Raw genomic sequence first — 23,742 nt, 5'->3', positions numbered from 1 at the left:
TATTATCACGCAAGGGAGGGTGAGGGCCAATTTTGCGGGACCAGGGGTGTTTCTTCCATTAATTGGAAGAAAATATGGAGTGTTCCCCTTCCACCAAAGATTTGTCATTTCCTATGGAGAGCATGCATGGATATTGTGCCGACGAGGGTAGCTCTCTTCCGCCGTAAATCCCCCTGCCGCCTTTCTACCCCCGTTGCTCAGAGCCCGAAACCCTGCTCCATATTGTTAGGGATTGTGGGAGGATGAATGAGGTGTGGCATTCGACACCGTTCAACCAGTTAACTGGACTCGAGGCGTCTATCTTTCCGGCGGCTGCAACAGCTGCAAGGGTCTCTTGATATAGATCTTCTTGGATTGGCCATTGTTGTTTATGTGGAAAGGTTGGTATAATCGAAACAAGGAAATGCAGGGTGAAGAGGGAGTGGACTTCAAGGAACTGGTGGTATGGAGCAAAAGCTACCTTGACGTGTATAACCTAGCGAAATTTCTACCCGTCTCTTCCAAGCTAAATGATCATCCAACAAAGTGGAAACCTCCAGCTGCTGATTCTATAAAAATAAATATTGATGCAGCTTTCCCTCCGAACCAAGATTACTATGTGACTGCCATGATAGCTCGGGACCATACTGGATCATGCATGTGGTGGAGACGCGAACATCACCTGGGTCGACCACCGGCGGTGACGGGAGAGGCTCACGCTACAATGCTTGCGATGCACTATGCGATTGAGGTGGGGGGAGTGGACGTCAATTACTGTAGAGGGTGACTGTTTGCAGGTAATGGAATCACTCCGAGAAGGAAGAAAGTCTGCTGCCCCGTTTGGTGTTTTTCTAGAAGATTGCTTTCACTTGTTTCCTTGTTTTCAATCTTGTGATTTCTCTTTTGTAAAACGTTCTGGGAATTGTTTAGCTAATGCCCTCGCAAAGACTAATGATCTCACCTGTAACGAGGGTTTTACCCTTTCTTTATTGTTGTCAAGATTTGTCTAATAAAATCTACGACTATTCCTAAAAAGAAAAGTTAATTAAACCCGAATTCGGCAGTCCAATTTTAGTTTATACTCATGGAGGGGGTATTCTTTTTGAAACTTTTAAAAGTTTGATTAGGTTCTACAAATAGTACATATTCTGGGGATGTATCTGCAAATTCTCTCTTTTATAGGGTTTGGAGGAACGCTTGACTTTATAAATATATATAAAGCCTGCCGCCTCTTTATTTTAGTCTCTCTCTCTCACTCTAGTTTGTGGCTGGTTAGTATTTTCTGCTTATTCAACCCTTCGATTCTCTGATCTTATAATCTTCTGGTTTGTATTATTTTATTCAATTTTATATTAATATATATAAAATTGAAGCGTAAATACATCATCATATATTAATTTAATAATCAAGTTATGTTTTTTTGATTTATTTAACGTTGTTATGGCTTCTATTGATTATGGATTTTTCTGTTCGTGTTCCCCAATCCGTGATTGATTTGCTATGGAATCTGAAAACCTAAGATCTGCAGATATTTATAGTTTATTATTGTCACCTGCATAAAAAAAGTTTTGATCTTTAAGAGAATTATACATGCAAACTAGTTAAATATTTGTTGATTTTTTATTTATTTATCATAAAATCGTATAAACCCTAATCGTTTCATTTTGATTTTGATTTTGATTTTCTGCACTCTGTCAACTTTGTGAGTACTAATTAGGTGATAAGAATATCTAGGGTTTTGTTTATTCGTTTTTCCTAAAAAAATGATTATGATTTTAATTTTTTAGGAGAATTATACGTGCTATCCAGTAAATATTTGGTGATTTTAGTTATTCATCACAAAATCGTATAAACCCTAATTCGTTTGATTTGGATTTTGATTTTGATTTTGTGCACTCTGTCAACTTTGTCAGTACTAATTAGGTGATGAGAATATCTAGGGTTTTTTTTAATTTGTTTTTCCTAATATTATGATTATGATTTTAATTTTTTTTTTATGTTGTCAATTGCAGGTAATTGGTGGAGGAAAAATTTGATTCACTTTAGCGACCAAAAAAACCAGTCAAGATGGTAAGTTTATCGATCGACCCTCGGTTTTGTTTTCGGTTTCGATTATTTTCTTGGATCTAAAACATGTTATTTATTATATCAATATTTGTAGGTGAAATTCACAGCTGATCGGCTCCGTGTGATTATGGACAACAAGCACAACATTCGTAACATGTCCGTCATTGCCCATGTCGATCACGGTAAATACTATTTATTTAATTCTATTACAACGATTTTGTTTCGTGATCGACTTTCTTGTACGAATCTAATCTTGTAACCGCTCTTAACAGGAAAGTCAACTCTCACCGATTCACTCGTCGCTGCTGCCGGAATCATTGCGCAAGAAGTTGCCGGCGACGTGAGGATGACCGACACGCGAGCAGACGAAGCCGAGCGCGGCATCACCATCAAGTCGACCGGTATCTCTCTCTACTACGAAATGACCGACGAGTCCCTGAAGGGCTACGCGGGGCAGAGAGACGGCAACGAGTACCTCATCAATCTGATCGACTCGCCCGGACACGTTGACTTTTCGTCCGAAGTGACTGCCGCTCTTCGTATTACCGACGGCGCCCTTGTGGTTGTTGACTGTGTCGAAGGTGTCTGTGTTCAGACAGAGACCGTGTTGAGACAAGCTCTCGGAGAAAGAATTCGGCCTGTCCTTACGGTTAATAAAATGGACAGGTGTTTCCTTGAGCTTCAAGTCGACGGGGAGGAAGCGTACCAGACGTTCTCGAGGGTTATCGAGAATGCGAACGTGATCATGGCTACGTACGAGGACCCTCTTCTCGGAGATGTGCAGGTTTACCCCGAGAAGGGCACCGTTGCCTTCTCCGCCGGCTTGCACGGCTGGGCGTTCACTCTAACGAATTTCGCGAAAATGTACGCCTCGAAATTCGGCGTGGTTGAGAGCAAGATGATGGAGAGACTTTGGGGCGAGAATTTCTTCGATCCGACGACTAAGAAGTGGACCACCAAGAACACGGGAACCGCCACCTGTAAGCGTGGATTCGTCCAGTTCTGCTACGAGCCGATCAAGATGATCATCAACACGTGCATGAACGAGCAGAAGGACAAGCTGTGGCCGATGCTCCAGAAACTCGGCGTCACGATGAAGTCGGACGAGAAGGAGTTGTTGGGCAAGCCCCTGATGAAGCGCGTCATGCAGACGTGGCTCCCCGCCAGCAGCGCGCTTCTCGAAATGATGATATTCCACCTCCCTTCTCCCGCCACGGCTCAAAAGTACCGTGTCGAGAATCTTTACGAGGGCCCGCTCGACGACGTTTACGCTAGCGCGATCCGGAGCTGCGATCCAGAGGGCCCTCTTATGCTCTACGTGTCGAAGATGATTCCGGCTTCCGACAAGGGAAGGTTCTTTGCCTTCGGTAGGGTTTTCTCCGGGAAGGTTTCGACCGGTCAGAAGGTCAGAATCATGGGCCCGAACTACGTCCCCGGCGAAAAGAAGGACCTATATGTCAAGAGTGTTCAAAGAACCGTTATTTGGATGGGCAAGAGGCAGGAAACCGTCGAAGACGTACCGTGCGGGAACACGGTAGCTATGGTGGGGCTCGATCAGTTCATTACGAAAAACGCAACTTTAACAAACGAGAAGGAAGTGGACGCGCATCCGATTAGAGCAATGAAGTTTTCGGTCTCCCCGGTCGTGCGTGTGGCCGTGCAGTGCAAGGTGGCTTCGGACCTGCCGAAGCTTGTGGAGGGTTTGAAGCGTTTATCGAAATCCGATCCCATGGTTGTTTGTACTATCGAGGAATCCGGTGAGCATATTATAGCCGGTGCAGGGGAGTTGCACCTCGAGATCTGCCTGAAAGACTTGGTGGACGACTACATGGGTGGGGCTGAGATTATAAAATCCGATCCGGTCGTCTCCTTCCGCGAGACGGTCATCGACAGGTCGTGCCGTACGGTTATGAGTAAGTCGCCCAACAAGCACAACCGTCTCTACATGGAGGCGAGGCCTCTGGAGGATGGGCTAGCCGAAGCCATCGACGAGGGGAGAATCGGCCCGAGAGACGACCCGAAGATCCGATCCAAGATCCTCGCGGAGGAGTTCGGCTGGGACAAGGAGCTGGCGAAGAAGATTTGGGCTTTCGGGCCCGAAACAACCGGCCCGAATATGGTTGTCGATATGTGTAAGGGAGTTCAGTACTTGAACGAGATTAAGGACTCGGTCGTTGCCGGTTTTCAGTGGGCTTCGAAGGAGGGCCCGTTGGCCGAAGAGAACATGCGTGGCATCTGCTTCGAGGTTTGCGACGTTGTTCTACACACTGACGCCATCCACAGGGGCGGGGGACAGGTTATCCCGACCGCCCGGAGGGTTATCTACGCGTCGCAGATTACGGCAAAGCCGAGGCTTTTGGAGCCGGTTTATCTCGTGGAAATTCAAGCGCCCGAGCAGGCGCTCGGCGGCATCTACAGCGTGCTGAATCAGAAGCGCGGACACGTGTTCGAGGAAATGCAGAGGCCCGGTACGCCGCTTTACAACATCAAGGCGTACTTGCCGGTGGTTGAGTCGTTTGGTTTCTCGGCTACGCTGAGAGCCGCGACTTCCGGTCAAGCGTTCCCTCAGTGCGTGTTCGACCATTGGGATACGATGAGTTCGGATCCGTTGGAAGCCGGTTCGCAGGCGGCTACACTTGTTGCGGATATTAGGAAGAGGAAGGGTTTGAAGGAGCAGATGACTCCACTCTCTGATTTTGAGGATAAGCTCTGAGTTTTTAAAGACTTGGTTTTTGTTGCTTTGGTTTTTGGATTTTGTTTTTGCTGGTTGTTTTTTTTGGGAATAATTTGGATTTTTTTAACTTATAATTTCTTCTATGGAGTTTTGATAATTAATTAGTGTGTGAGATGTTTGGTGTGGTTAATTATTTTCAACACACTTGCAAAATATATGATTTACAGTGTGAATTGTTTTTTTTTCCTTCTTAAATAACAAAGTACTGTACACTAAATGAATTATGTATACATTATAAATTGAAAAACGTTATTTTTAATAATATAAATAATAATTTGCTAAATTAATTAGTTATTGTTGTAACCAATTGAATTGTTGATCAATCGAACCGCTGCTCAATCATGAAACCGTAGCTCGGATCATATCTATGCAACAGTAAACCCTAATTTCGTGCCAATTCAAAACGAAGAACATAAGAAAAGAAATTGACATAGTGGTTAGATTGAGAATCAGCATACATTTTTCTTACATACATTGAAAAGACCATATTATTCGTTAAATTAGAACTTGTTTGCCAATTTACTCGAATATGAAACTTTTTTATTTTATGGCAAATTACGGTCACCCCTGAGTTATGATCAAATTACGAAAACCTGACTTATGTTTGGGTAATTACAGCCACCCCCACCAATAACTATTTATTATTGTACGGAAAAAACACTCCAGAGGTAAAATTAGGGGTGTTAAATCGGTAGAACTAAACCGAAATTTCGGTACGCCAACATTTTATACCGTTTACCGAACTGAATATACGATTTGGTTCGGTAAATAACCGAATTACATAAATTATATGTTAAAATATTTAAAATGAGGGGTAACTGTAATTACCCAAATAAGAGGGTTTTTTTCGCAATTTACATAACTTGGTCCTTACGTTTATTTATTTTTATATTTTTCTTAAATAAATTATTAACCATATCAATGTTGAAACCCTATTTAATATTCCACACACTCATTCACCGCCGTATCTTGTTGTACTAGGAAACAAATTGCTTGTCTCGATTCACTCGCGTCACATATATAATATATATATATATATATATATATATATATATATATATATATATATATATATATATATATATATATATATAACAACACCCGTAATACACACAAAAAGTCAAAAAATATCGTCATTAACCATGGAAGACCTTCGTCTTGAAAATCACGAAGAAGAAGAAGAAGCAGCAGCAGCAGCAGATAAATCACGGGATAATCTGGTGGATAAAGCCAGCGAGAATCACGGAGAAGAAGATGAAGCTGGGGGTAAACAATCATCGGATGATAATCTGGTGGATAAAATCAAGGATATAATCGGATACGAATTCATAAACCCTAATTTGCTGCAACAGGCGTTCACACACTACTCGTACTTGGACCAGGACAAGACCTCTACGACGTCGTACGAGAGGCTCGAGTACATCGGAGACTCAATTCTCAGTTTTTTCATGGCGGAGGAGCATTTCAGGCTGTACCCAGATTTGCCGCCGGGTCAACTCACCAAGCTCCGAGCCGCAAACGTTGACACCGAGAAGCTCGCACGTGTGGCTTTCAAGTACAAGCTCCACACGTTTCTGCGCCACAAGAAACCCCTTCTCGCTGGACAAGTAATTATCTGAATTATTATTTTTTTAAGGGCCAATTAGAATTAAGAAAAAACACCTTTTGTTTGGGTAATTACATCATCTCACTTTAAATATTTTTATATAAAATTTAGGTAATTCGGTTATTTACCGTATATTCAATTCGGTAAACAGTACGAAATATTGGCGTACCAAAATTTCGGTTCGATTTTACCAATTTAAAATCCCTAAATTTACATAGTTGAGAAGAGGAGGAGGTTTTCGTAATTTGACCATAACTGAGTGACCGTAATTTGCCCTTTTTTTAATTATTTTTTTCTTTTTGTAGAATTAATTAATTTAAATATTTTTTGTTTATTATAAAACAGATTAAAGAATTCGAGGAGGCAATTGTGAATTATCCAATACATTCGTCAGGACTGCTTAATGCACCAAAAGCACTTGCAGATATTGTTGAATCTTTGGTGGGTGCTATTTATATTGATTCCAACTCCATGGAGACAACTTGCAAGGTTTTTCCTTTTATACCCTTTTGAATTTATGTGTCATTCATTCACTTAGTTCTCATAAATTAAATAAATGTATGCATCTATTATATTGATCAGTCCATTTTTTATTCGTATCGACTGTCCTTGAATAGAGAGAATCTTATAGTTTATAGTCCGTTTTTTAGTCGAGGACTTTGTTGAAGATACACATGACACGTGCTAAAAGACGGAGTTAAATGTTTACGGGGTCCAAAAACAGTTCAAACTCTCGATTTGGACTAACTTTGAAATCTACTTAAATCCGAAATTTTGAAAATATTTCCCTAAAAGCCTTTTGTCGAATCTGAATAAGTTCGAAATCTGCTTCAATTCGAAGTTTATGAAAATCTTTCTTTAAAAGCATTTTGTCAAATCTTGGGGCAATTATATTAGTTTAGTCATTAATGATTTTTATAGTTGTACAATGAGATCAAGATGCTATGTGGCTTATTTATGTGTTCGTTTGTGTAGATCGTCAAGAATCTATTGCAGCCTATGATCACTCCATCAACTCTACACACACATCCAGTGACGTTGCTATACGAGATTTGCCAGAAAAACAAAGTGAAACTCGAAAGTAGAGACTTGTGGAAAGAAACAGGAGAAGTCGAATTTATGGTGGATGGTGAATTCGTTGGAAGAGCAAAGTATAGAGCCAAGAGAGTGGTAGCCAACAATAGAGCAGCGTATGAAGCATGCCACAAGATTATAAGAAAATTGAAGCTTGAAAATCCTCAAGATAATGAGAGTGGTAGCCAACAATAGAGCACGAAGCATGCCACAACATTATAAGAAAATTGAAAATTGAAGCTTGAAAATCCTGAAGATAATAATAATTGATTAATAGCATTAGTATTTTTAATTGATAAACTAGATGCGCAACTTAAAAAAAACAGAATAAAATCAAAGTAAAAAAAAAAAAATCGATAAAGAATTGGTCTCAGTAACTTTGTTTGCAGCATTATAGAGTGAAATTTATTGCTTTTATAGAAATTGTAAACGACATGGGAAACAAAAACTTTCCTATATCGCGTAGCTAAAATAGACCGCATAGCACTCGACTTTCCACCTTTTCGCTGAACCAAATCCAAAATGGGCGTCCCGACAGTAAACAACAACGACCCACTTTTTTCACCACTTTTTTCACCTCTATCAATTCTTTTTTTCACCTCTATCAATTCTTCTACTGTTAGTATCCATCGAACTCTATCAATTCTTTTTTTCACCTCTATCAATTCTTCTACTGTTAGTATCCATCGAATTTATTTCACCTCTATCAATTCTTCTTCTACTGTTAATATTTTCTACTGTTAATATCCATCGAACTCTATCAATTCTTTTTTTCACCTCTATCAATTCTTCTACTGTTAGTATCCATCGAATTTATTTCACCTCTATCAATTCTTCTTCTACTGTTAATATTTTCTACTGTTAATATCCATCGCGTCATTCCCTATGTCGAAGCAGACTGAGCAGGCAGCTCATTTATTGCTTTTATAGAGTGAAATTTATTGCTTTGCTTTCCAGCATTATGGAGTGAAATTGCAAACGACCTGGGAAACATAACAAGATAACATGCAACTCATACTCAAAATAAAATCATCTAATCTGTCCACTCGGAATTCACTACATAATATTTTCCTAACTATTCTAGATTTCTTTGTGATTTGGTATTAGACATTTTTGTCACACTAATATCTTACGGTTCTAGATGTCATTCGGCACCAATGTTTGCATATTTTCTAACAAAAAATATTTGATAAAGTAAACTTTAATAGTTATTTTTTTCACACATGCATTTGATTATAATTTGAACTCTTCGATAGACACAAATTAAACAACTATACCTATTTATACTACTTCATGTGCTTAACGAACATTATAAATTGATATGATACATAGACTCTGAATATATCCCTAGAGCTCTGCCAGAATATTCTAAAAGTATAATATGAAATATTTATGCAATTAAACTTCCTAGTAATTTCTCTAATTTTCAGGAATCTTCTACATATTTTTATCTAACTTTGGAATTTTTCTAAGAATTTGTACAACAAAACAAGGGTGGATAGTGCCACAAATAGGACTATGTTAAAAATTCACCTTCTACGACTTTTCGCCGTTTAGGGTGTGAAAGCTTATGTATATTTCAGAATCAATATACAAGTGTTAAGAAAGTTACCTCCAAGTGGTAAATGGAAATTCAGATGTCTATAAGTGCTAAAAAGTTTCGAGTACATTGGAATTTAAGCCTTAATTTAAATTTAGGGTGGTTCTCTCATCTTTGAATAACAGATATACGAAAAATACATCTTTGTAATGTATGTTGAATCTGAGTTTATTATTTTCATGTGCATAGTCCTATTTGTTGTGGGCACGAGAGGTGTTCTGCTTCGAGCACAAACACTTTTCAGTTCAATTTCTACAAATGCATACGATGCAACAATTAAATACGCATAATTATATCCATCGAAATTAAAGATTACATAATTCGGGAATGTTTATAAAATCCCAAAGAGCTTCAAGGAGCTGCTATCGGGCACTGAAAGTAGTAAAGTACAATCGGAAAGCGTTTCTTATTTACACGAGCCTACGCATACACAATACACATATTGCAACTTAGTACACAATTTAATCGGTAACTCAATTTTAGACGAGTTACGCTGAAGTCGTGTGGATAGCATTCACACTAGAAACCATGGACTCCACCCCACACACATTGTGACCCTTGCAAATCTTGTAATACCCTTCCTCTCCCCAGCTTTCTCCCCAAGAGTTCTTCACAATCCAGTAAGGCTTGTTCTTTAGTCGAATAGTCGAATATCCAGCAGCACCATATCCAACTAGGAGAACCCCGTGGTCCAAATTGCGTTTCCCACAAACGTATGGGCAAGAAACTCCGCCGATATATGTTTGCATCCAAGCAGCATTAATCCCCACTGTCAGATAAAAAAAACCCACGGATATTGGAATTTGTTTTTTTTATAATATTATAACTTATAATGAAATCGAAGCTCTTGTTTATTTGAAAAATCGGCTCATACCTGCAAGAGGGCCGTACTTAACAAGATTTGCTGCGATTTGGCTATCGTCTAGTGACACAACGCTGAAGTTCGATACTGATGCGACGACCTTGGTTTTGTCGAACTTGCAGACACCGTCTTTTCCAGTGTAGGGATAGTCTTTCTCTCTCTGAAGTCCACCGGCTTTCAGAGTGTACTCGAAGGCGTTGTTCATTAGTCCACCGTTGCACCCCGCATCACACGAGTTAGCTTCATCTGGATCGCACTGCAAATAACATTGAATTTGAGCAAAATATGTTTTGGCAGTGGCCGATAATAGAAGCATTAATAATAATCTCAGTGTGAAAAATACGAATCATACGAATCTAACGAGTTCTTGCTACATGGATGATTCCTCAATTAGTTTCCATATTAATAGGCTTCAAACATACGTTCTCTTCGAGTATATAAATAAACTTTTAAAAATTAAAATTAAAATTAAATATAATCAAAACCTCATGATCACAATCCACAAGCTGCTGCTCACTGAGGCTGGCTAGCTCCCCAGTTGCCAGATAGTGAGCTCCTTCCAGCGCACCGGTTGTGCTGAACGACCAACACGACCCGCAAGAACCCTAATCACAACACACCAAACAAAGAAATTCATCATCTATACCTACACACATATACATACACACACATATATATATCATAGCAATAATAGTTTTCCAAGTACAATATTTCATTTCAGGATTATATATGTTCACCTATATCTAATCCTTCAATTGAAAATATGAAATACAGAGCCCTAATTTGAATTAGGGTCTAACACGTTCAATATGTAAAAATCGATTAACAAGTCATTTGAAGAATTAATTAACAAAATTATGATTCTAATTAACAATTAAGCTTGTATATGTTCGATCAACATATCTACTAGTGACACAAGAAGAAATAATAAAGTCAACTGAGAAAAAAAAATACCTGATCTTTAACGGCGGTAACGGCGCCGTGATCTCTCCAGTCGAAGTCCGTGGGTAGATCTTCAGTCGGCAGAACGGCCGCCTTGTTCTCGTCGACCGGAAGCTTGAGTTTCTTCTGGCGGAGGCCCAGGTAGCTCTTCTCGAACTCCTCGGGGGTCAAATCTGAGAACTTGGTGACGCCGTGGACGGCGGAGGGGTCGAGGATCTGGTGGCGCTTAGATCGGCGCAGGTTAGCCTTGAAGACCGAGAATCTGTAGTCGTGCTCCTCCTGGGTGGCGTACGACTTCCCGTACTTGGTTTTGAACAGCGAGAAGTGGTGGTCGGCGTGGAGGAGCTGATCGACGGCATCGGCGCCGTCGGATACGACCTGCCGGATCAGGGGATCGTCGGTGACCGTGTCCAGGATACTCTCGGTGGACGCGAGCACAGAGGATAGGAGGGTTAGAGAGAGAAGGAAAAGGAGCGAAGAAGAAGCCATTGTAGAGAGAGAGAGAAAGAAAGATATTTTTTTTCCAGTGGAGTGGGAGTTGTGTTTATATTGGCTAGGGAGAGGTGATAGTGGGTGGGTACTGGCTAATGAGATAAGGACACGTGGCGCATTTGCTATGGTTGATTGTTGCTTATCCGTTAATACAAATGACGTGTGCTGTTGCTCGCCAAGAAAGGTAGGGGTAAATGAGTAATTTTGACGGGGTTTGCAATTATTGCTAGAGTTTAAGACTTTGTTAATTACTTTTCTTTGCCACTAGCATAGTTGATTATGATTTATGATAACGTCTAAAGTTGGTTCTTTTTGTCAAGAAAAAAAATATTAGTAATTAATAGATGCGTAATCACACTAATAAAAGTTCAAATGTTTAATTTATTCAAAATTAATTAATTAAAATCACTTTGATTTGTACTTTAACAAGAATAATTACAAGTTGGGGAAAATTGATCTTATAGTAGAGTAAGACAAATGAGACAATATAATGCATGATCCATGGTAGATAGACTTGTTCAAATTAATTTGTTGAGGTATGTCAGATATTAGTTCTCGGGTTTTGTAGATACTACAATCGGGGAAATGTAGTGCACCATTGATATATATGTTTATGTGTGCTCAATGGATAATTATTTATATAGATTTATGGTATAAAATCACTCGATAGTTTCACTAGGTGTAACATGTCATAAACATTAGTTATTGTTATTTGGTTCCGGTTATATGCCAATTATGTTAAATTCAATTATATTTAGATGGAAGAAATTTGAAGCCATACAAATTAGTGGATTTGAACGTGATTTTAACTCCTTTGTAGTTTGATTTTTGCAAAATTTAAAATATGAAAACCGCAGTTATTTGATTTAGCTTTCTAATTCAATTTGTATCAGCTTGGTTCAATAGTGAATTACAAAGTTATTCACGGATGAATTGTATTTTTCTTAATTAATGATTTATTTGTGATTTTGATTTGTTTTTAATGTATATTTGATTAGGGGCCGTGAGATAGATATATATATATATGCAACATGGGGGTTTTTGGTAATTTTTTTAAACACGATGGTGTATTTAACAATTAAACATATGGGGGGTTATGTGCAATTAAGTCATGGAAATAACATCTTAAATATCTCCAATGACACTTCATGAATGACGTCAACTTTTGATTTTTTAATGCCTTATAGATATGGAGCTATATATAAATTACAAATATGTGAAAGCTAGGTGAAAGTGACAGCCTAAAATTGGTGCTAAAGATTTTTCGGTACATTTATTTATTTATTATGGCTTCAGAATTATTCTGACTAACCAATTAATTAATTAGTATTGTAATATTTTATTATTACTTGTGGACTAAGTATATGATTGCTACGTGTCTTTCTCTCAATTATAGATATCATATGATAGTATGACTAAGGCTTTGTAATATTCATGTATAAATACATGACCTGAGTGTGAAATAAGGGTAGTAGCATTCGGTCTTCAATTAAAATTCCTCATTTCCTTTGCCCATCAATTCATATGTTATAAGATAAGATATTAGCTTAATTAATTATATTTTATCTTCTGAGCTAATAGGGTTTTATTCTATAATATGTTATCGGCACGAGTTTTTGCTCGATAGGGATTTGCTATTTTCGTACTCTTCTTTCTATTTTATTTTACGAAAATCCAGATCCTCAATCTATTGTCGAAATGACAAACGAGAATGATTAGCGAATACTTCGGTATTTTATACGCTATCATTTCTCAAAGGATATGATGGATTCGTGTATATTAATCTATAGCTTATTAATTTGTTGAATTGCTGCTGAAATTTATATTTGCAAGTTTGTGGATCCCAAGTAGTGCTATAAGCACGTGCTAAGTTTAACAGATGTGTGGGCCGACTTAGAGGCCAAGATATTAATTCCGAGCATGATGCTCGTCGAGTAAAAGATATAATAATCTCAGTTGAAAGTCGATTTAGAGACTATGAGATTAACTCCGAGCACAAAGCTCGTGGAGTTGGGGAAATAATAATCTCCCTTTAAAGCCGATATAGAGGCTATCCTTTTAACTTCGGGCATAGTACCCGTATAGCTTAACAGAGGCCGTATAGAGGTCTACTATAACTCCGAGTGAAAAACTCGTTGAGCCAAGACGTTGGAATTCCAGTCAAATAAATAAAATACAGCTCCGAGTCTAAACTCGTTGAAGCAAGAAAGCCGATTTAGAGGCTAAATATTTAATATAGCTCCGAGTCTAAACTCGTTGAAGCAAGAAAGCCGATTTAGAGGCTAAATATTTAATATAGCTCCGAGTCTAAACTCGTTGAAGCAAGAAAGCCGATTTAGAGGCTAAATATTTAATACAACTCCGAGTCTAAACTCGTTGAGACAAGAAAGCCGATTTAGAGGCTAAATCACAAATATAACTCCGAGACTGAAGCTCGTTGAGTTAAGACGTGATAATATCCGTCAAAAGCCGATTTAAAGGCCAAATATCTGAAAGCACCTCCGAGCCTGAAGCTCGTTGAGTTAAGATGTGATAGTATCCGTCAAAAGCCGATTTAAAGGCCAAATATCTGAAGATATCTCCAAGCCTGAAGCTCGTTGAGTTAAGACGTGATAATATCCGTCAAAAGCCGATTTAAAGGTCAAATATCTGAAAATATCTCCGAGCCTGAAGCTCGTTGAGTTAAGACGTGATAATATCCGTCAAAAGCCGATTTAAAGGCCAAATATCTGAAGATATCTCCGAGCCTGAAGCTCGTTGAGTTAAGACGTGATAATATCCGTCAAAAGCCAATTCAAAAGGCCAAATATCTGAAAATATCTCAGAGCCTGAAGCTCGTCGAGTTAAGATGTGATAATATCCGTCAAAAGCCGATTTGAAGACCAAATATCTGAATAAATCTCCGAGCCTGAAGCTCGTAGAGTCATTAGACGAGGTAAAACCCGTCAAGAGCCAACTTAAAGGCTATTAATCACAAGCCCAAATTTAAAAGGTTTGGGTTATCTTGTATCCAGTGTATATATATCTCTCTCGGAATATGTGATTCCCGAGATTGAGTTATTTTGTGTGTATCCATGTTTAACCTCTCTTGGAATGTGTGATTCCCAAGATTGAGTTGTTTTGAATAAACCCACATGTACATATCTCCCTTGGAGGATAAATACCCGAGGTCGAGCTGATACACGTACATGAACAACATTGATGACTATTGCCTACTGAGATAGTGCAGTTACACACTCAATATTCAATAATAAATATATTTCTCGAGTGTGACATTGTGCAAGGCACAAGTTAAAATCATATCAAATCCCGTGGAGATAATAGATGACTCCGGGAATGCAACAATTATGTTGCCTAATGATACTACGTATGCTTATTATATACGCGAAATGCAGCATTTGCGCGTTTGCTGGCACATATTATTGTGCAGCTCTGGGAATGAATTTCGAGCACCCATTAGTATACGTTCACACTCAACATGGACTGGCGGAATCTTTGATTAAAAGCGTCCAAATAATTGCTCGTACTTTGCTGATGAGATCTAAACTCACTAATGCAGCATGGGGCCATGCAGTATTGCATGCATCAGCACTGATTAAATTACGCCCCACTGCTTATCATTTGCATTCTCCAATGCAATTGGCATTAGGCTTTGAGCCCGATATTTCGCACATTCGCACATTTGGTTGCGCTGTGCAAGTGTCAATTCCTCATCCCCAGAGGACTAAAATGGGTCCCCAACACCGACTTGGCATATACGTTGGGTTTGATTCACCGTCAATTATCAGGTTCTTGGAACCAATGACGGGTGATTTATTTAACGTTAGATTTGCGGATTGTCATTTTGATGAGACATTATTTATACCGATTGGTAAGGATATTCAGAATATCCGTGATAATGATAAATAAAAACCAATCGAAAATCTCACATGGTGTGAGCAACATTTATCTCATCTAGACCCACGTACATCTGAATGTGAAAATGAGATCCATAGAATCATTCATTTACAAAATATTGCCAATAGACTTCCTGATGCATTTAATGATGCAAGTAAAGTCACGAAGTCTTATATTCCAGCTGTGAATGTTCCAGCTAGGATCGCTGTTTCTGAAGAACATGCGAAAATGAATGATGATCCCCCACGACAAAAACAGGGTAGACCTATTGGATCAAAGGACGTTGTTCCTAGAAAAAGAAAGGGGAAAATCAATGAACCCTCAAATAAGGTGGTTCCTAGTGAGAATGCTCCAGATAAATCTGTTGAGCCTGATATCGAAAAGTCGATATCAAATCTCGAGAATATCGAGAATCCCATAAGTTATTTCCATGAAATATGTGATATAAATGAGATAATCATCGCTAATATTTTTACATTCTCAATTTCTCAATAGATTATCTACGATAATTATAATAGTGAACAATGTTTTGTAATGGTGCAGGTACATCTTGTTGATTTACCAAAAAAACATGCCCACTAACATGATAATGTTGATTATATAGCACAGATACATAAAAGGCGATTGAACCATGTCCTTCCAGGCTTCTACATTTGAGAAATTGGTATATGGCATTGGAATGAGAAGAGTCAATATGGAGCAAGATTGATAGCTCACCCCGGAGGTTTACACTGCTCATTTCAGGGGGAGCAATAGTGCGCTGCACTTTTTTTCCCTTTTGACTGGTTTTGTCCCATTGGGTTTTCCAGCAAAGGTTTTTAACGAGGCAGCTTATGCACATAGCTTGGATTGAGTTATGCACTCTTTTTCCCTTTTGATCGGTTTTATCCCACTGGGTTTTCCGACTTGAGATTTTTAACGAGGCATACATACATTTTACTCATCAAATTTATAGCAGCTACTCATAATACTTAGTTCAAGGGGGAGTATTGTAATATATATCTAGTCTTTTTCTTATGCACTAAGTATTCAAAGACAAGCTACGTGTCACATTTCTATATACTTAGCATGACAAAGCATCAATGCTTTCTTGTATATATAGATACATCCGAAATGAGAAATATACAGATTGAACTTCCATCAGCACATTTTGTATCCTTCAAATTTATATTATGTAGTAGTTCAATACTACTTACAATATATATTATTTCCTTTGTGTAATATATAATATACGTATATAAACATACTTGAGTTATTATAGTTTATTCTATAACACGTTATATATGTATATTAGTATATTGTTTATATATTTGTTGAATTGCTGCTGAAATTTATATTTGCAAGCTTGTGGATCCCAAGCAGTGTTATAAGCACGTGCTAGTTTTAACAGATCTGTGGGCCGACTTAGAGGCCAATATATTAACTCCGAGCATGATACTCGTTGAGTAAAAGATATAATAATCTCAGTTGAAAATCGATTTAGAGACTATGAGATTAACTCCGAGCCTGATACTCGTGGGGTTGGAGAAATAATAATCTCCGTTTAAAGCCGATTTAGAGGCTAAATATTTCATATAGCTGCGAGTCTAAACTCGTTGAAGCAAGAAAGTCGATTTAGAGGCTAAATCTTTAATATAGCTCCGAGTCTAAACTCGTTGAAGCAAGAAAGCCGATTTAGAGGCTAAATATTTTGAGATTCGAATCCCAAAATCGTTCATGAATTTGAAAGGAGACAGTCAATAGTTAATGGTTCGAATTTTTCGACTGAAAATACACAATGCTACAAACTTCTGTCACTTTTCTATTGAGAAATCAAATTTGTATTTTCAGATACTATACAATAAATCGAAGGGATGGATCAAATCCAACCAAAAGGGGTCTTTCCGAGTCTAAACTTGTTGAAGCAGGAAAGTCGATTTAGAGGCTAAATCTTTAATATAACTCAGAGTCTAAACTCGTTAAAGCAAGAAAGCCGATTTAGAGGCTAAATATCTAATACAACTCCGAGTCTAAACTTGTTGAGACAAGAAAGCCGATTTATAGGCCAAATATCTGAATATATCTCCTAGTCTGAAGCTCGTTGAGTCAAGACGTGATAATTTCCGTCAAAAGCCGATTTAAAGGCCAAATATTTGAAAATATCTCCGAGCCTGAAGCTCGTAGAGTTATTAGACGAGGTAAAATCCGTCAAGAGCCAACTTAGAGGCTATTGATCACAAGTCCAAATTTAAAGGGTTTTGGGTTATTTTGTACCCATTGTATATAAATCTCTCTTGGAAGGAGTGATTCCCAAGATTGAGTTGTTTTAAATAAACCCACATGTACATATCTCCCTTGGAGGATAGTACACGAGGTCGAGTTGATTTTGATACACGTACATGTAAAATATGGACAAATATGATTATTGCCTACTCGATAGTGCAACTACACACTCAATATTCAATAATAAATATATTTCTCGAGTGTGACATTGTGCAAGGCACAAGTTAAAATCATATCAGATCCCGTAGAGATAATAGATGACTCCGGGAATGCAACAATTATGTTGCCTAATGATACCACGTATGCTTATTATTTACGCGAAATATAGTATTTGCGCGTTTGCTGTCATATATTATTGTGCAGCTCTGGAAATAAATGTCGAGCACCCAGTAGCATACGTTCACACTCAAAATGGACTGGCGGAATCTCTAATTAAACGCGTCCAATTAATTGCTCGTACTTTGCTGATGAGTTCTAAACTCACTAGTGCAGCATGGGGCCATGCAGTATTGCATGCATCAGATTAAATTACGCCCCACTGCTTATCATATGCATTCCCCAATGCAATTGGCATTAGGCTTTGAGCCCGATATTTCGCACATTCGCACACTTGGTTGCGCTGTGCAAGTGCCAATACCTCCTCCTCAGAGGACTAAAATGGGTCCCTAACGCCAACTTAGCATATACGTTGGATTTGATTCACCGTCAATTATTAGGTTCTTGGAACCAATGACGGATGATTTATTTACCGCTAAATTTGCGGATTGTCACTTTGATGAGACATTATTTATACCGATTGGTGAGGATATTCAGAATATCTGTAATAATGACAAACAAAAACCAATCGAGAATCGCATATGGTGTGAGCAACATTTATCTCATCTAGACCCACGTACTTCTGAATGTGAAAATGAGATCCATAGAATCATTCATTTACAAAATATTGCCAATAGACTTCGTGATGCATTTAATGATGCCAGTATAGTTACAAAGTCTTATATTCCAGCTGTGAATGTTTCAGCTAGGATCGCTGCTCCTGAAGAACATGCGAAAATAAATGATGATCCCCCACGACAAAAACAGGGTAGACTTATTGGATCAAATGACGTTGTTCCTATAAAAAGAAAGGGGAGAATCAATGAACCCTCAAAATGAGGCGATTCCTAGTGAGAATGCTCCAAATGAATCTGTTGAGCCCGATATCGACCGAAAACGTGATATCAAATCTTGAGAATACCGAGAATCACATAAGCTATTTCAATGAAATATGGGATATAAATGAGATAATCATCGATAATATTTTTACATTCTCAATTGCTCAATAGACTGTCTACGATGATTATAATAATGAACAATGTTTTGTAATGTTGCAGGTACATCTTGTTGATTTATCAAACAAGCATGCCCAATTAACATGATAATATTGATTATATAGCACAGGAAATGGGCAGACACATAAAATGTGATAGGACCAAGCTTATATCACCAGAGTTATTCCACACACATGAGCTTCAGAATAATGGAGAGATCAAAATTCGACAAATTCGCTCATGTGGCAATCTTGCTGATTTGTGTACAAAGTCCTTGTTGACTTCTACATATGAGAAATTGTAATACGGCATTGGAATGAGAAGAGCCAATATGGAGAAGGTTTACACTGCTCATTTCAAGGGGAGCAATAGTGCGCTGCACTCTTTTTCCCTTTTGACTGGTTTTGTCCCCTTGGGTTTTCCAGCAAAGGTTTTTAATGAGGCAGCTTATGCACGCGGCTTGGATTTGAGTTATGCACTCTTTTTCCCTTTTGATCGGTTTTATCCCACTGGGTTTTCCGACTTGAGGTTTTTAACGAGGCATACATACATTTTACTCATCCAATTTATAGCCGCTACTAATAATACTTAGTCCAAGGGGAGTATTGTAATATTTTATTATTACTTGTGGACTAAGTATATGATTGCTACGTGTCTTTCTCTCAATTATAGATATCATATGATAGTATGACTAAGGCTTTGTAATATTCATGTATAAATACATGACCTGAGTGTGAAATAAGGGTAGTAGCATTCGGTCTTCAATTAAAATTCCTCATTTCCTTTGCCCATCAATTCATATGTTATAAGATAAGATATTAGCTTAATTAATTATATTTTATCTTCTGAGCTAATAGGGTTTTATTCTATAATAATTAGAATGGTTAGATATTTGTTATAGGCCTTAGCCCAAAAGCCCAAAATTTTCAGCCCACTTGGGCCCATTTGAACTAATTTCAACCCGGCCCGACCGTACCACAGAAAAGACCTGGGTCTATTTGAGTCGGTCATTTACCACTTTACCCCTTGTTTTTTTTAGGACAAAAGAAATAAACGGAACGGAAAACACACACAACACGCGACTCTGGTTGAGAATAGAAGGTTCTACTTGTACTCCCCCCATTCATGGCGGATGAACTCAGTAACAACGATAAAATCACCCTCGACACAGCTAAATCCGATCGATCTATTTGGCTTATGAAGTGCCCCCCCGTTGTTTCGAAGGCGTGGAAGTCCGCCGCCGCCTCCTCCTCCTCCGCCGCCGCCGAGTCGCCACCCGTGGCTAAAGTTGTCGTCTCACTTGATCCCCTCCGTCCTGAAGACCCGTCCTCTCTCCAGGTAATCATCTCTCTCTCTCTCTCTCTCTCTCTCTCTAGGTAATCATCATTCTCTTTCTCTCTCTAAGTGTTAATTTTTTATTTATTATTTAATATGTTGTAGAATTTTGAAAATTGAATTAATTGGTGAATTTTTTAGTTTACGATGGAGATGGGTGGGAGTGAGGTTGTGCAGATGCCGAAGAGTTTCTCTCTCAACATGTTTAAGGATTTCGTTCCCATGACTGTTTTCTCCGAGACCAATCACGGTTAATTTTCTCGATTTTGCTGTTTCTCATGTCCGAATTTTAGTAGTGCCTTATTTTTTGCTCTTACATCCTCGTTTTATTATTGCATCATTGAGCTATTGCATTTGGTTTAAATTTTGATTCGCTGTTGATAATAGAAAACCTAAGAAGCAGTGGCGAGTCCACGAATTTGTTACATGGTAAAGGTGGGCTTAAATTTTACGGGGTTCGGGGGCAGCGCCTCGAAATTTATTTAGGACTTTTTCGTGACAAAATCAGAAAATAGGAAAAAAAAATTAGAGTTTTTTTTTGGCATTAATTTGAATTTTGGGTAGGCTAATTAATAAAAATTGAATGGGCTAAATATATTTATAGGTATAATAATAGGGGATAAATTATGAATTGAGGGTGGACTCGCCCCTGCTAAGAAGTTGTCTTTTGGTGCTGTAATAAGGAGCTTTCGTTGAAGTATGTATTGCCGATGCAGTAAAGAAAACTATGAAAGATTTTTTTTTTTTTTTTTCGGGATTCTTATCACAGTAAGGATGATATTGATATGGATGATTTATCTTCGTTTTCATTATTTGTCTTCAATGCTACTAAGATTTAAACCTAAATGAACTAAAGCTTGAGATCAAATCGATACCCTAAAATAGTGAGAGATTAGATTAAGTTACTGGGAAAAATAGACAGACGATCTCTGCTTAACTTTTGCTATCGGTTTATAAAAAAATTAAATTGTTAGTGAACAGCTGTCATTGTTGTGTTTTTAAATGTTATCTAGTTATTACAATAGGGTGTTGTTTTTTAACAGGAAGTGTTGCGCTCGAAGGGAAAGTGGAACACAAATTTGATATGAAGCCCCATCATCAGAACATTGAAGAGTACAGAAGAATGTGCCGGGAAAGGACGAATAAATCCATGGTCAAAAACAGACAAATTCAGGTCGTGTAATTAACTTATGCTTTCCCTTTTGATGAATCGTGGTTCTTGTCTGAAGCAAATCTTATGCTAAATTATCTTCCATCTTGGATTTTATTTGGTGTTTATCAGGTGCTCGATAATGATCGCGGCGTGCACATGAGGCCCATGCCTGGAATGATGGGCATGATTTCATCCACTTCGAAGGTAATATTTTTCTCCGATTTTGTTTCTCTGCTTAGCTTTTTTAATTCAGTATCGTTTTTCTAGTAGTTTTTTTTTTTTTTTTTTTTTTTTTTTTTTTTTTTTAAATATCGTTGGTCATGTTAATGTGTGGAGTGTGATTGTAAGAGCATTTAGAGGCCTAATTAAGGTTGTCAAAATTGCTAGAAGTTTAGTGAACCCTAAGCATGATTTAGTCAAAATCGGATAAGTGCTATAAATTCGTGGTAATCAAAATCGGGATTTTAGTATAATCGGAAGGGCACTGTGAAATCGTAATTGTGATATTGGATCGTACAATCATAGAATTTTACATATCTTGTAGATTTAAATAGCATGCCAAATCAAAACCATGATTGTAACATTAGAACGTAAAATCGTAGGATTTTACATATCTTCCAAATTAAAAAACCGTGCGAGATATTACATGTCTCGTCGTGTATTAAATGCCTTCCAACGTAAATATTACTAGTCGTCGTTGGTAGTTGTTTGTGCTACTTCAAATTTCATAATTAATTGTGTCACTTGAATGGAAGAAAATCTTAATTGGACTGCTGAAAATGGTCGACTTTCTAACCAAATTCTAGCCGAATTTTATCCCAATTGTGATCAAAATACAGAATTGTTAAAATCCAAATATATTTCCAAAAACAAAACATAATTGTAAAAAATAGCAAATCATTTGTAATCATTCAATGCAACGAGCCCTTTTTATATATATATATATATATATATATATATATATATATATATATATATATATATAAAGTTTTTCTCGATGGTAGCAATCAAGATCGCAACATCGTTTTCTTGCATTAGTACCATGATATAGTTTGCACAAAACTTCTTACATGTATATATATCCTACAGGACAAGAAGAAAGCAGCAGCTCCGATCAAGGGACCCGATGTGAAAAGAACTAGAAGGGACCGAGGGGAGCTAGAAGATATAATGTTTAAACTTTTCGAAAAGCAAACTAATTGGTCACTCAAGCAGCTCGTTCAAGAAACCGACCAACCCGCCGTATGTTATTACATATCATTCTATTACACAAATCATAACCGACTTTTTTTGGAAAAATATACCTATAACATCTTGTATCTCCTTATGCAGCAATTTTTGAAAGAGATATTGAACGAGCTGTGCGTGTACAATAAACGAGGAGCAAACCAAGGAACATACGAGCTCAAACCAGAGTACAAGAAATCGGCCGAGGAAACAGCTGCCGAGTAATCGTATCTTTGCCCTAACTAATATTAGGTTACAGCTAGAGTAATAAACGAGGCCCCTTGTTTTAATGTTGCACACCGTTTCTTTACGATGTTTATCAAACTCGATAAAAGGAACATAGTAGTGCATAGTTGATCATATGTGTTTTTTGGATCAGATTCCAGAAAACCATTTATTTAGATATAATACTAATTAGAGATAGATTTATTGGCTAATTATGCGTGTGGTCTTGCTATTTTAATTAACATTGTTTGAATTAGGGTTAATTAAAGATATATGGAAGTATACAGTCTAGTGTGCAGTTGGTAAGAAAATTAGTGGCTGACTCAGCATTTGAAAATATTTATTGTGCAATTTCTTGAGATAACCATTGAAGCGACAAAAACCACCCTCTTTATTCTAACAGTCATGATATCATATTGTACACGTGTACAGACACTGGCGATGCCAGAATTTTTTGTGAGGGTGCATATCGTGGATAGCGTCCCCGGGAAAAAAAAAATTTGCTATGAAAATTTCTTTTCCTTCACGAGAAGATAATACCAAAACGAATCGCAAAAGCAAAATTGCTATGAAAATCCAAGAAAACCAGGAATATCAGGTCGATTATCAAAATTACAAATTGAGTTCTAATTTATCTTCATTCTGAAAATTAAAATTAAGATGAGAGAGAAGACGCCAAGTTAAACCTTAATCGATGGTAGGTGCGTGTTCGATCGCTGGTGGGTGGCAATTTATGGCAAGCAACAATTGTAGACCGCTGACGACTATGCGAGAGGACAGCGTTTCTTTTTTTTCTTTTTTCTTTTCCAGGAAACGTGAACCAGGTTTCGGGTTTCGCCCCTATGTACAGATCGATTGTGTGTAAATTTGACAGTGTATTTCACCAAGTGTAGAATTTAGAAGACCTTAGACCTATATTCTATAGAAACCTCTTTGAGAAGCCAAGGTAGATTTTTAATGTCAGAAAAAGACAATCT

General features: G+C 37.8%; 4 protein-coding genes across 5 annotated transcripts; 3 read left to right on the top strand and 1 right to left on the bottom strand.

Annotated features, from left to right (window-relative positions):
• Window positions 1–999: 999 nt before the first annotated feature.
• On the top strand, window positions 1,000–4,933 carry LOC105969029 (elongation factor 2). 2 transcript variants are annotated; one of them, XM_012993751.2, is made up of 4 exons: window positions 1,000–1,250; window positions 1,992–2,049; window positions 2,141–2,228; window positions 2,319–4,933. In XM_012993751.2, exons 2-4 carry the CDS (start codon window positions 2,047–2,049, stop codon window positions 4,757–4,759), a joined length of 2,532 nt encoding a protein of 843 aa, XP_012849205.1. In that variant the 5' UTR covers window positions 1,000–1,250; window positions 1,992–2,046; the 3' UTR covers window positions 4,760–4,933. The 2 variants fall into 2 exon arrangements, with proteins under 2 accessions (XP_012849205.1, XP_088671784.1); XM_088815658.1 differs by having other exon boundaries at window positions 1,229–1,304.
• A 948-nt stretch (window positions 4,934–5,881) lies between these two features.
• LOC105969031 (ribonuclease 3-like protein 3) lies at window positions 5,882–7,771 on the top strand. Its single transcript, XM_088816060.1, has 3 exons — window positions 5,882–6,387; window positions 6,732–6,875; window positions 7,362–7,771. Exons 1-3 carry the CDS (start codon window positions 5,923–5,925, stop codon window positions 7,653–7,655), a joined length of 903 nt encoding a protein of 300 aa, XP_088672186.1. The 5' UTR covers window positions 5,882–5,922; the 3' UTR covers window positions 7,656–7,771.
• A 1,603-nt stretch (window positions 7,772–9,374) lies between these two features.
• LOC105968695 (cysteine protease RD19A) lies at window positions 9,375–11,443 on the bottom strand. Its single transcript, XM_012993340.2, has 4 exons — window positions 10,877–11,443; window positions 10,408–10,527; window positions 9,935–10,178; window positions 9,375–9,829 (listed from the first exon to the last, which is right to left on the bottom strand). The coding sequence occupies exons 1-4, from the start codon at window positions 11,351–11,353 to the stop codon at window positions 9,549–9,551; spliced, it is 1,122 nt and encodes a 373-aa protein (XP_012848794.2). The 5' UTR covers window positions 11,354–11,443; the 3' UTR covers window positions 9,375–9,548.
• Window positions 11,444–19,881: 8,438 nt separating this feature from the next.
• Window positions 19,882–23,076, top strand: LOC105962974 (transcription initiation factor IIF subunit beta). The gene is made up of 6 exons (XM_012987319.2): window positions 19,882–20,163; window positions 20,302–20,410; window positions 21,204–21,334; window positions 21,443–21,517; window positions 22,403–22,555; window positions 22,646–23,076. The coding sequence occupies exons 1-6, from the start codon at window positions 19,951–19,953 to the stop codon at window positions 22,763–22,765; spliced, it is 801 nt and encodes a 266-aa protein (XP_012842773.2). The 5' UTR covers window positions 19,882–19,950; the 3' UTR covers window positions 22,766–23,076.
• Window positions 23,077–23,742: the final 666 nt, after the last annotated feature.

The sequence above is a fragment of the Erythranthe guttata genome, chromosome 3, assembly GCF_056151865.1.
Source record: "Erythranthe guttata isolate IM_541 chromosome 3, IM_541, whole genome shotgun sequence".
In the NCBI taxonomy this organism is placed as follows: domain Eukaryota; kingdom Viridiplantae; phylum Streptophyta; class Magnoliopsida; order Lamiales; family Phrymaceae; genus Erythranthe; species Erythranthe guttata.
Note: the sequence above shows the minus strand (reverse complement) of the source record. Positions and strands in the feature narration are given on the sequence as shown.